The following is a 13,385-nucleotide window of genomic DNA, read 5'->3' as shown; positions in this document are numbered from 1 at the left end:
GGCAGTTGCCAATTTATGGGGATATTTCCGCATTGCATGACATGGACCATTTAAATAATATCTTAGTTTGATATGGCAATTATCGAGTCACTCTGAAACAAATTGTGTCTAACTAGACCAAATGTAAACAACAGTTGTGCATGGAAGTGGATTGGATATCTACATGAATTTAGTCGAAATTGCATAGTGAAAGGTCATTTCATAATAAATTACTCATATTAACTCATACTTCATACAATTCTAAGTTCTTATGTACATGTTCAATGTTCATGATTCGCTGTAGAATAAAGGGCGGTTCACAAAACCACTTTTCGTTCAAATAATTAGATATCACCTCTAATTAGTTGCTCTATAGGATCAGGAACAACCAAACAATTTTTTGTGTCTACGGTTTCGTATAATACTGACTTGGGCCACGCCCATATTTTTCACCAATTTTTAACAGGTAAAATTATCTAAATCGTCAATTTAGTCACGAAGGAGTTTGGAAGGAGTTCTAAATGTGTGCTCCTCTAATATAAACAGTAGGAAATGGTTAACTTTAGTCGAGGTTTCAGGTCTCTACAATGTCGGGAAGTTCCTGCAGTAATTTGCACATGGCGCTGAAGCGCAAGATTCACTGCGCCAAAAGCAAAGGTCGTAGAGACATGAGACCTTGACTAAAATTAACCATTCCATACCATTGCTATGAGAGTATGTCACTTTCAGAGTCCTGAACACACTCCTACAGCTCTTAATCATCAATTATATGAATTTTACCTGTTAAAATATATCATCTTTAACTGATATCAATTTAGTTTAAAACACTGTTAGTTTTGAAAAAGAACATATTACTTCACACCAAACTAACGCACAATATGATAATATAAAAAAGGAAGGTTTTCCTTGGACTCCGATCCACTGATTACTTCATAGCTCGTCATTGATAGGATCAGTATTAAATGAGGTCGAATGATTACTTCATAGCTCGTCACTAACTGGATCAGCATAACATGACTAACAACTAACGAGGTCCAGTGATATCTTGCTGATACGTCAAAACAAGATCAGTAAATAGCTATAAATATCGAAAAAAATTAGCTTAGAAATTACAGAGTACAAATGCCTTCTTCACAACTAACTCTTTGGCCTCATCTTACTATATATAAAGCGATACGATATATATATGTTTATCCGTGCCATTTTACTGACACCACGGCATCAACTTTAACGCTACTTTCCGCAAAAACCGTAAAAGATATACAACTGAAACTTTTTTGACTGGGCCAAATGCTTTAATGGCCTCCAAATCAGCATGAAAAAATAAAAAATTGGCCAAGAAATAAAAGTTTTAGAGCCCCAAATTTGGACCCCCAAGTGGTGTCAAAAACGCGAATTAAATATATAATAATTATTTTAGTCTCTTGAATCTTGACACCATTTTAGGGTTATACGGGTTCCTGCTGCTCATCTTTTTAAATCACTCATTCCCTCTGAAACAAGATAATGCTTAGGACTAGGAGGAACTTAGTTAACTTCTTGTATAATTCGGTAAGAGGAAAATTCCTTAGTAAGCTAACATTCTTTTGTAGGCTGTTACCACTTATCATATCTGTTATCCAGCATAATCCCACAACTAGACCCTCTTATTCTGGAGTCTTGACAATGACAGCAGCAATGTACACTATTTTGATGGTCCAGGTCTCCAAGAAAACCTTCCTCTTTATATTCTCATATTGTGTGTTAGTTTGGTGTGAAGTATTATTTTCTTTTTTAAAACTAACAGTGTTAAACTAAATTGATATCAGTAAAAGATGATATTATATTTTAACAGGTAAAATTCATACAATTGACGATTAAGAGATATGGGAGTGTGTTCAGGACTCTGAAAGTGGCATACTCTTATAGCAATGGTATGAAATGGTTAACTTTAGTCAAGGTCTCATGTCTCTACGACCTTCGCTTTTGGCGCTGTGAATCTTGCGCTTCAAGCGCAATGCGCAAATTCCTGCAGGAACTTTCCGACATTGTAGAGACCTGAGACCTCGACTAAAGTTAACCATTTCCTACTGTTTATATTAGAGGAGCACACATTTAGAACTCCTTCCATACTCCTTCGTGACTAAATTGACGATTTAGAGAATTTTACCTGTTAAAAATTTTTGCCGAGATTTACCTCATTTTACCTCATGAGGCCAGCCAAAAAAGGCAAAATTGGGATGAGGTAAAATGAGGTAAAATGAGGTTGACCCCCCCCCCCCCCCCCATAATAGTAAGTAGTTTAGAAGGTGCTTGGCCGGATATCATAACTGATAACAATAATTTCGGCTCATCATGATAGCATGATCAGGGTTGCATGAAACGTAGAGAAAAGTGTTTTCTAGGGAAAAAAGTCAAGGGGAGGAGGGGGTCCCGGGTCCGGCCATGCCATGATTACGTAATATTGCTGTCAGGGGGGGTTGGGTCTTGATTACGGTTGTTTACGGAGGGGGGTAAAAATTTCTAAAATATTGATTACGTAATATGTGACGGACCCATTATATATGTGAACGATCCCTTATTATTATTTTTTATTTTCAATGATATGAAATGTAGACTCTATATACAATTATGGTGATATATACTGCTAGTACAAATTGTAAAATACATGTAAAAGTGGCTGGTACACTTAACTATTTGAATTGTATCATTATGAAACGTTTTTAAATCTTTGATTGTGCAAAATAATACGAATATCACTTAAACGTTAAATATTCAAATATCATCACAAGAAGCGTACAAAAATAAGATTAATAAATTTGTCAGCATTAAATTTGGTCAAAATAACTGAGACGTCAGGTAAAAATGGAAAACTTCTGATGATTACAGAGTAGGTCAATAAAAATCCGTCAGCATATACAAAATACAACATCAATCTCTATTCTCTGTGTAATAGCAAATATTCCCAGCACTTCCAGCTATAAAAAGCAAATTTTCCCAGCATTTCCACTTTAAGAGTTATACTTATGAAAATTTCACGATTCTATACCAAACTTGTTAAAGTTCCTTGTCACAAGAAATAAAGAAAGGTAAACAGTCCCTGAGGCGATTGTCTGTAATCTATATCGGTCTGAGCCAGATGCTATGACGTCATCATTAATAAGCTGAGGCCCACTGCCAACGAAATATGATTGTACTTGATCCATCGCACTTCCTGAGCAAAAAACAGTTAAAACCAGTCCCTCTGATGTTTCAATTTAACAATTTATATGAAAAAAGCTCAAATCTCATAAGAATAGGCATTAAAATGATTAAGTTCAATCCAGTTATCCAAAAAAAAGGAAATTCTGTCATCACCAGGTATCACTATGAAAGACAAATACTCTGAAACATCGACCACTTAATATAGACTACTAACCTGCCAGTTGCCAAGTAGGACACTCAATCTTGTGAAATCCAGGAGAGGTGGGTAAATGTACAAAACCATACCCAACTAGTTGGGTTCTGCCGTACATATCTTCACTGTATACCTGACATGTTGGACCAATCATGTTGATTTATTGGTGATAACAGGGACCTAGAAGTATTACTAAACAATCATATTATTACGTCATGTTGGCATCGCTTTAAATACAGTATAGGCTTAGAAACCTGGAGTGAGAGTTTGGGCCAGCCCTGGATCCCCTTTATAGCGTAGTGTAGATCTATGGGATGAGACCAGTGTGCTATTCCCTCATCTATAGGATGATCAACCTAACAGAAACAATAATAGATTAGCTTATATTGACAGTGTGGATGGTAGCATCGGATAAGTTAAAGTACACTGTCAATGAATCGAATTAATTAGTGCATTTATACGCTCATAGAATATAGATGAGGAATTCTTAAATCATCTTAAATTGGAACTTAATTGGAACTTTTAAAAACTCATTCGTTGTTTGATTGCGGGAACTACCGATCTTGATGGAGATATATGGAGATATATATTAGAAAGGAGATATATATTAGAATCTAAAGAAAATGTGAGAAAGCTGAGAAATTATGACAATGTTGAAATACCTGAGTTTGACCGTCTTTGACTCCTTCTAAGAGTCTCCAAGCTCCTCCAGTTTCAAAACACCATTTGCATGACAAATTTGGGGAGGAAAATCCTTCACCGCCATCTAGGTTACCAATAATATGAACCTCCGCCATCCTATACAGAAGTTTTTTATCAATTTCTCGAGCAGTTCAGAATGATGACGGAATCGCCATTGAGATAGATGGGTCGTTAGAATTAGAATACGTCGAAAAGTGTCGAATGTAAGTATAACAGAAAATTCGCGTTGATGAAATCGCAACTATGATTCTGTTCTATCAATAAGGCAAAGAAAGTATTTCATATAATCAAAATTATACATCTTCAAATAAAATAAACCAAGAACATTATCTCACAAAGCTTCATAAGAATAATTCCTATAAAAAAGAAAGTAAATCTAAAATTACGTATAAGCCATAACCAGCTAAAAACGTTATAGAAAAGATATCAGAAACTGCCAATGCAAATGCACCCTTAAGAATATATAAGGTAATCAATATTGTCCAGGAACATCATCAGTACTAAAATCTAGGATTATGATTGTCGAAAACATAACCAGATTTTCATGTCGTTCATGATGCAGAACAGTCTAGAAACCCGCATTTCGAGAATGATATTTTACCATTTACAGATTATTCTTTATCTACGTCAACATAGATAATAGCTATAGCTTCAAAGTTTAGTTCTTTAGCTCCTAATTCGTTGGCACAATTGCGTCATTAAAATGAAGCAATTGTAATCCGGAATTTCAAACAGTGAAATAAATCAGGTAGAGAGGTACTGCCTGAAAATGGGGATTATTTAGTTCATAATGGAAATTTAAAATGAAATCCTCGTTATCTCTAGTTTCCTGTTTAGTCAGGTTATCTGTAAATATGTGAACAACACAACCCCTATTAAAATATATTGTATATGTACGACTAACGACTGATAGATCTTGTAGTTGTATTCTTTTTCAGTTTCACATTGCACTGCTTTGTGCTTACCTGCTTACTATCGAAAACTAAATATTGCAGTTCATTGTGCCTCTGATGACTGTATATCCCTATATGATCAACGTCTCTTTCTCCCGTCAATATCGAGTCAAATCCCACTGGTGGTCGATTTCTGGGAAACAACTTTATTAGTATGTACCTCACGCGTATCTTTGAACATTGTTGATACATGTTACGTATCACAAATATCAGAGATATTATTTCCGCCTTCGGCGGCGCGCGCTTCGCGCGCGAAATGTGGCATGCAACGTATGTCAAGAACATTGAAACAGGAATCGAAACAATTCATGCTGCATAACAATCAAATAAGAGTGATAAATTGGGTTAAGGACCATGATTAATCTTGCAACCGCCAAAATATCTGCGAGGTTTATTGACGACATAACAAGAGGACCTTTGTCCCTAGCTGAAATGTCTTTCGTTGCTACGGATGTGCTCGTCACTTAGCAACGAAGAATTGTACACACCGCGCAGTAAAATTCTGTTGCACTGACTGCTGAACAAAAAAAGTTGCGGTAGTATATCAACTTTCGCGCGTTCCGTGAAATATATAAGTAGACCCTTTGTAATTAAAATATTGCCATATCGCTTAATTTATCCTCAAAACATACCTTACTCGGGAATATTATGACTGGGATAAAGTGGTGGGTTTTGGAAAATTCCGCCATATTTTTCCCGGTCATTAATTTTCCCAGTCATAAATTAACCCACTATAATGTTTCCGAGTAAGGTAAACTAATAGTAATACGTTTTGATGCTTGGTGGGTTTTGAAAAATTCCGCCATATTTTTCCCGTTCATTAATTTTCCCAGTCATAAATTAACCCACTATAATATTCCCGAGCAAGGTAATGAAAACACTATTTCCGGACCAGTTTAAATGGCAAATTTTCCAAAAGTGGTCTTGTACAAATGCAGTCCGGGATTTTACGTTGCTAGGGTTTTGATGGAGGCGAAATTAGTTTTAGGACTTCTGGACTTTATTTCAAGCCAGAGATTCCTTAACCCGATTAGAGGAATGATTTAGAAGAACATCGAAGAATGATGTGGCCAGTCAACAGATCACTGGTTGAGAGCTTGTTTAGTATTCAATAATTAGACGATAAATATAATTGTAAAGCTATAGGGGAGGTCACCTGGTTTGGTCCATTTTAAGTACAGATTCTGCATTACCGATCCCAACTTCGCATTGCAATAGCAGCCCAGGCTGAAATACAAAATAGTGTAATCTACTACCAACTATACTTCAAATATCTGAATCATGAAATTTCAATATCTAACCAACGCGAACGTTGGGTATTAAATCTAGATCCAATGTACAGAAAACGTCCAGCAAAAAATTTAGCCGACCTCAGAATACTGCATTGCTCTGACAGGATTTTGGGTGAAATACATGCCCACCCCGAAATCTCCAACCACCATATCCTTGGGTTGGAACCCCTCTTTTAGCACCCTGTGCAATGTGCCACCTTTGCCACCACAGTAGTAGAGCTTCATGGTCATGTTGGGGTCACGTAGTGCATTGCACCGCGCTTTGTACACATTTCGAAGCAATGCTGACTTTTCTGCGTTTTGCTGATGAACGGATCACATTTAAAATTAAACGCAAAATATTGCATAAAAACATTACTTTCAAGATCCAATTCTAGCAATGAAGATAAAATGAATGGATTACTAAAAGCTTAAACTGTTAATTTCCAGGAAAACTTAAAATACCTTTTCAATTGAGGTTATTCTGATCGACTTATAGGAAGGTACAGCACATATGGCTGATCTTATTTCATCCTCTAGATCGCTAAATTCTTCCTCGCCGATCTGAGAGATATGTCAAAGATAATGAGCGCTCAACATGGAGAGAAATAATGGTAACTAATAATCATAATAAAACAATAAAAAAGGAAATTTAAATTGTAGCGATATGATATAGATAAGACAGCTTTAATTACTTATCGAAACGTAACAAAACTGCAATAAAGAAATAAATTCCAAACTTACTTATCAAAGTAATTTAATGTTAATTTGTAAATGAAACCGTGGAGCAATTTAGATGTGGTACTTTATTCATTTATATGTGGTACTTTTTTCGACGTAACCTACCGTTACTGCAACATTTTCTGACACATGCCCATTCACAAGACTATCTTTATTTCCCACTAAGGAGAGACTCATGATTTCGCTCTCGGCTGATTCCAAGTCCTCTTTACCGTTCTTGAGTCTACTCAACATGGCTCGCACCTGTGTAAGTGATAAGCTAATTACTTGTTATTGTCAATGATCAAAAATAAGTGTACAGCGTTTACGTGAAATTCGCATCATTGAACCGAAATGTACAATCTACGTATGAAGAATGGAATTGCTTCGATCTGTATGTATAGAATGCAATGGGCTTCTCAAATTTGTGCATAGAAATTTAAAATAGTTCCAAACCTGTGCTCTGTATTCTCTGAACTCCCGCTCACAGACCCCTTTGCTCAGTCTTAACCTATCAATCTCATTCGTCAGTGAATTCATTGTCGTTTCCTAAACACCATTTTTCATCATGTACGGTTTTAAAATTGCAATGCAGCTGCATAATTATAATATTCATATTAATATGTAGGCAATGTAGCATAACAGGCATACATTGCATTCATTATGAACGAATAATGATTATTGATCTTTTGAAAATCAAGCTGCTTACTCTTTATTTGTAACGAATAACATGCATCAAGCTTACTATTTTGTTTAATTTATTCTGATCTTGCAAGCAAGCTTTCCACAACCATACTTGATCGCAATATATTTCATTAAACACGAAAAATATGGGCATGGCAAAAAATTATACGACCAAAATTCTTAAAAATTTTACGACCATAAAATAATCTACGAGGCAGCTTTTCACAGCGCAATATTTTCGATCGGCTCTGAAATTCAAACAGGAACTATCACAAAACTTCAGAGTAATAATAAATAGCATCGAATAACACTGACCTGAGAAGATACGGTAGTCCTTAGCAACATTATCTCGTGTCTCATGCGTTCCAAACAGCTGAGCTGCGTCTGGTATGCCTCCACGCTCGTGCTGCGCCACCGCTTTATGTCATCTCCGAGACTTGAGCTCATCTCGCGCAGCAGTGATACCGTACCCGATGATAGACACTCTGTGGGGATCAGTCAAGGTAAGTAGAAGATTAAGATAACTTTCTTGGGTAAGAATGGAGAAAGAGTGATCATAAAGATCCAATTAACTTCTAATTTTCAACGGATTCGTATTTGCTGTTTTTAGGTTTGACATGAAGGAGAAGTGCAGTTTTCAGTCTTACAACTAAATTTTGGTAACAAATAAAATATTACCGGAGTAAGGCGGAAGGTAGCTCATCAGCGTAGAATTATCCCAATGATCCACCAAGTCACTGAGGAGAAATAAATTTAATAATGGCTGGGGATGGGGGGGAGAAAAAAGTGTTTTGACTTTTGACACTTGACCACGTCTGATCGATCAATTTGCAGCAGAAAAATAGACTTGACGCTGAGGTGAGCAGTGAGGCACTACCTGAAGCGATGATTAAGAATGAGGTCACTTGAGAACCCATTTCTGACGAAGAATCCTGTGGCACCGGGATCAACATACGACACTAAAGCATCGTACTCTCCTACCACAATTGGGTTACGTACGAACTGAAATTTTATCATTAGTATACTTACCAGCTTCTCAATTAAATAACTGTAACTTTTTTTTTTATTTTATTTTTCTTTAAGAATAGTGATCAAAATAAAACGACTTTGACTCAACGAACGCGACAATAGATATCTCACATTAAGGAGCTGTCTGCCAACACCCAGTTTCCGGAACCTTATCCTCACAGCGAGCAGTGCTAGCTGGATGATCCGTTCCTTGTCGCGGCGAGGAGAGTCCTCCGTGTTGTGAACACGCTTGAAGGTGGCTGCTGCGACCAACAAGGACTCTGCACCAATACTGGCTGGACTGGGGAGAAGGATGGAGTTAGAGAAATTAATTTTTTCGTTAAAGTCGGTATTTTAGTATTTTTGACGTTGTTTAAACTAATCTTGCTAGCCATCTGGATGCCACAATAAGTCCAGTTCAGAAACAGATTTTTTGGGTGCGGCCATGTCACTGATGAGATGCTTCCTTAGATATGGGTGACATGTTGGAACTGAAATCTGGGTCCCACCCCTCTCAGGGAACCACTGCACTCCTCTCAGGGAACCACTGCACTCCTCTCAGGGAACCACTGCACTCCTCTCAGGGAACCACTGCACTCCTCTCAGGGAACCACTGCACTCCTCTCAGAGAACCACTGCACTCCTCTCAGAGAACCACTGCACTCCTCTCAGGGAACCACTGCACTCCTCTCAGGAAACCACTGCACTCCTCTCAGAGAACCACTGCACTCCTCTCAGAGAACCACTGCACCACTCTCAGGGAACCACTGCACTCATCTCAGGGAACCACTGCACTCCTCTCAGGGAACCACTGCACTCCTCTCAGGGAACCACTGCACTCCTCTCAGGGAACCACTGCACCACTCTCAGGGTCTCATCTTTCTCAGGGTCCCAATAACAATGATTTTTGAGCAATTCGCACAGTATTTTTGTTAGCCATATTATTATTAACTAAAACACCGTATAATGCATACACGTGATGTTTCTGTCGTGTTAGAATTAACACACTTTTTTGGGGGTGAGCAATGCACCAGCTGTTTCATGCCCATATCACAGGTCAATCAATCTGACTTTATCTAATGAAAACCAGATGGTCGTCATTCTGGGACGTCTATATATCGCTGCTCTTAGGTTTTCATGAATCCCACATATATAATAGTGGTACACACATACTACAATATTTATGCGCCGACGCCTGACAGAAATCTCGCACAGCTGTTAGACTCATTTCATGATATATATGGTATATCGATCAGTTAACGTGACCAATACCTTGTTTCGACACTTGTTTGAGAACATTTGATATTTGTTAGCCGAGTCAGAACCTTCTGTTGCTGAGCATTACATACTTTGCTATCAAGACATGGCCACCACTGAGCTTTTCGAAGGATACCCGACCAACCATTCAGACAGTGCAGTTTCCGTTACCGAAACATATCTTACTAAAACCGAGCTAAAAGTAATGATATTAATTTCTATCAGCATCAGTGCCATTGGAACAGTCTCCAACGTTATCTCACTGTCCTATTTCGTCACTCATCAGAGCAAGAAACTCGGAGAAAGACTCCTTGCTCTCCTGAATATTCTAGATCTTCTCGTTTGTCTTTTTGCAACATTCTACCTGACTTTCAATTACTGGCAAGTCAACAAAATAGGTCAGAGTTTCTTTCACTTGAACTTCTTCATGTTTGTAGAATGCACTGGATTTGTGACGACACTGTTAACGGTCGCTCGGTCTGTTTCAACCTACTTCCCTTTCTACAATCCCAACACTAAGCTCATAATTATATCCTTTGCGGCATTCTTGTCTTACAATGTAATAAAAGAGGGACTATCATGGTACTATGTTTTGGTGGTTCAAGGAGACAGACTCATACAGTTTGTCGATGTTTACAACTACATCCTCCTCATTTCTTTAATTCTTGATTTAACTGTCGTCCTGAGCGCGAATTTGATGACGATCTGGAAACTTCTGAAACGAAAAATTTCTAACCACTCTCCAGACGGACCTTGTTCGACAGACCTCAGTCGGCAAGCAACAGGCACAATTCTTATCCTCTCAACCTTTTTTGGTTTCTTCAATCTACTGTATGTGGTGGTGCTGTTCAATTTTGTGCTTGGAAAAGAAACTATATCTGTTCTATTTAGACACGTTGTCGTTACTGCAGCTATTCCCATGAACTCAGCGTTGAATCCGTTCGTGTATTTGTTCAGGAAGAAGGATATGAGACGATTTTTGTGTCGAATTTTTCGCAGGCGGAATAAATCGTTATCCAGGAATTCTCCAAGCTTAGTACTCAGTCGATCGGATTACGTGGCAACAAGAAAATATCCGAGCACACAAACAAACCAGCTTTATAGTCCAACTACAATTTCAGCTGGAGGCCACTCAGCAGCAGACTCGAGAGAAAATGGTATGACGTCAAGGAGCATAGTTTCAGAAGATGCGTGACTTGGATTGAAAATATTTCAGGTGTTCTTTTTCTAAATTTGGTGATTTTGGTGAAGTTAATTAAGCAGCAGAGTATAAAGTATGTTATCTTAAAGGGGCTGTCTTATTTACTTGTTCGGTAAATGCGGTATATTTCCAAACCTATTTTGTTATTTATTAATGAGATCAGTATTTACATTTTACTCACTCTAAGTGGTTTTCTTCCCTGAGTTTTCTTCTCTTCTCAACCTGCTCCAAATATTCCTCAACACTTGCAGCGTAGTGTTCGTCATCTTCTGTTTCTTCTTCACTGTTGACGTAATGTTATCAGCCACGTACATTATTTAATTATGTTTTAAAGTGGATACAGCTCCACCATTTAAGTTTCAGTGAGTAGTTCAATACCGACAATACTTTAGCAATAGTCATGTGACCCTGAGGATTGTACTTAAAACCCACCTGCTGTCTTCATCATCTGTCTCATCGTCACTAAAAACTCCTGTGAATATTCTCTCTTCATCCTCACTCTCCTCCTCCTTTTCCTCCTTATTCTTATCCTTACTTTCTTCTGCTTTTACTCCTTCCTTTTTCTGGGGTTTTGGAATTTCTTTCTGCTCTTTTGGACCGTCCCTGTCTCGTTCTTTCAATACATCTAAAAAGTAAATCAAATAAACCAGTCTTGCACATATTGTTTCAAATTTTACGATCAAAAAGTGCAAGTGGTTTATTTAAAACAGTCAATAATTTAAGAAGAATTAATTGAGTAGTCAGTAAATGTTCTGTAGTTGTCAATTCCCCATTTACTTTAGAAATACCTTCAGGTTCTTTAAGAAAGACGAGAGTGAGAGAAGATCGACATGTCAGGGTGTTGTACAACACTTCAGGTGTTATTTCAGGGAGGTAACTGTCGTATAACCCAACTATGGCGTGTAGCAACTCCCAGTCTGGGACCTGGAACAAGACCGCCGTTATCTTGCAGTACACAAAACTGAGTATTTTAGATGTGCTCTTTAGCTAGTAGTAAGGACAGGTACTGAAGCAGGATGTACCCAGGATGTAATATAAAGATGCAGAAGTTAACAAACCTCGTAAATAGAGGAGGTACGTTCTTCACTGAAGACAGCTTGGTATTTTCTGGTGTCAAGGACAACTGGAGTTAAATTACATTGCTTCTTGTCTATACCTACAGTGAACTGACTCGACCTGGTAATATTATTGCCTGTGTTACTATTTTGGCATTATTTTAGATTCATTTAGGGTTTGTGATGTCGGTTCCACATTTTTAGTCTAACAAAAGTGATACTGCATTAATCTATATTTTAGGCTTTTATTGCTAGGAAATCAATAATTGTTGAAAAATCATAAAGTCTTAAACACCTGAGGATCCGTGCTAAAAATCTAGCATGATATGGTTTAATGTTTCCGTCGTCATTTCCTCCTTCGACCATGATGGTAGTGTTATTCTGCTGGCAGTCAATTCATGAAGCAAGTTTTCAGCATTTCTAAGTATGAAATTTCTATGATTAGATTTATGTTGTTGATCACGATTTGTATCTCTCACTGCGATTTTAAAGCGAGAAGGATTTTAAGATCATCAATTGTGGAGTTAAGAAGCTCATTAAAGAATGAAAACAGCAAACTGAAAGGAAGATATACAAAGTTATTTTTATCAAAAGCAAGAACTTGTTTCAGTATTATAACGTCCCAGTATGTAAGGTCCCAGTTGCACAAATTATCATACCTGCTGACAAAGGTCTAAGTTTGCGTTTGGAATCAATAAATAATATTACAAGGTTACCCTAGGGAATGGTTCAGAGCACCGACAGAACATTCTGACAACCTTTACAATTCAATACTATAGATAACTGGAACCTTTTAATGAAAACTATGTACAGATATGTATAACATTCGAGTTTTGATCTACTCAAACTAAAATCCTCGTCTCTAGAGTTTATTTCTTGCTTGGCTGGATGATTCCCTCTAGCTGTGTCTTCAGCTGCTGGTTGGTCCTCTTCAAGAACTGTATCTCCTCTGCATGTTTCTTCTCTTCAACAACTCGCCTCTCTGCTTCTCTCTTCTCGATAGCATCGCATTTGGACTTCAACTCGTTTACTTGACGTTCCAGATCTTTCTTTTCCTCCTCAAGTTCCTCAATCTTCCTCTGCATATCAGTCTTACCTGTTACATTTCACGTGTTAAAAAGTTTAGCTTACAAAAATGTATATTGTATATTAATGTTCAATTCTATACACTAATAATCG

The 13,385-nt window shown here is 37.6% G+C and overlaps 3 protein-coding genes across 3 annotated transcripts in view; all 3 read right to left on the bottom strand.

The window, feature by feature from the left end:
• Nucleotides 1-2,718: 2,718 nt before the first annotated feature.
• Nucleotides 2,719-4,166, bottom strand: LOC134821027 (B9 domain-containing protein 2-like). The gene is made up of 4 exons (XM_063831689.1): nucleotides 4,018-4,166; nucleotides 3,610-3,711; nucleotides 3,377-3,488; nucleotides 2,719-3,172 (listed from the first exon to the last, which is right to left on the bottom strand). Exons 1-4 carry the CDS (start codon nucleotides 4,150-4,152, stop codon nucleotides 2,994-2,996), a joined length of 528 nt encoding a protein of 175 aa, XP_063687759.1. The 5' UTR covers nucleotides 4,153-4,166; the 3' UTR covers nucleotides 2,719-2,993.
• Nucleotides 4,167-4,332: 166 nt separating this feature from the next.
• Nucleotides 4,333-12,774, bottom strand: LOC134821267 (uncharacterized). The gene is made up of 16 exons (XM_063831981.1): nucleotides 12,502-12,774; nucleotides 12,210-12,327; nucleotides 11,940-12,075; nucleotides 11,584-11,776; nucleotides 11,333-11,434; nucleotides 8,826-8,994; nucleotides 8,563-8,687; nucleotides 8,364-8,422; nucleotides 8,001-8,170; nucleotides 7,458-7,550; nucleotides 7,128-7,265; nucleotides 6,747-6,845; nucleotides 6,381-6,605; nucleotides 6,167-6,237; nucleotides 5,023-5,143; nucleotides 4,333-4,820 (listed from the first exon to the last, which is right to left on the bottom strand). The coding sequence occupies exons 1-16, from the start codon at nucleotides 12,570-12,572 to the stop codon at nucleotides 4,785-4,787; spliced, it is 1,926 nt and encodes a 641-aa protein (XP_063688051.1). The 5' UTR covers nucleotides 12,573-12,774; the 3' UTR covers nucleotides 4,333-4,784.
• Nucleotides 12,765-13,385, bottom strand: part of LOC134821283 (33 kDa inner dynein arm light chain, axonemal-like) — a 71,046-nt gene continuing 70,425 nt past the window's right edge. Inside the window, exon 6 of the mRNA XM_063832004.1 lies at nucleotides 12,765-13,302. Within this exon, the coding sequence (XP_063688074.1) occupies nucleotides 13,076-13,302 (227 nt within the window). The 3' untranslated portion in view covers nucleotides 12,765-13,075. The remainder of the gene's footprint in view (nucleotides 13,303-13,385) is intronic.

The sequence above is a fragment of the Bolinopsis microptera genome, chromosome 9 (genome assembly GCF_026151205.1).
Source record: "Bolinopsis microptera isolate Bmic1 chromosome 9, MBARI_Bmic_1.0, whole genome shotgun sequence".
In the NCBI taxonomy this organism is placed as follows: Eukaryota; Metazoa; Ctenophora; class Tentaculata; order Lobata; family Bolinopsidae; genus Bolinopsis; species Bolinopsis microptera.
This window is presented reverse-complemented; position numbering and strand designations above follow the sequence as displayed.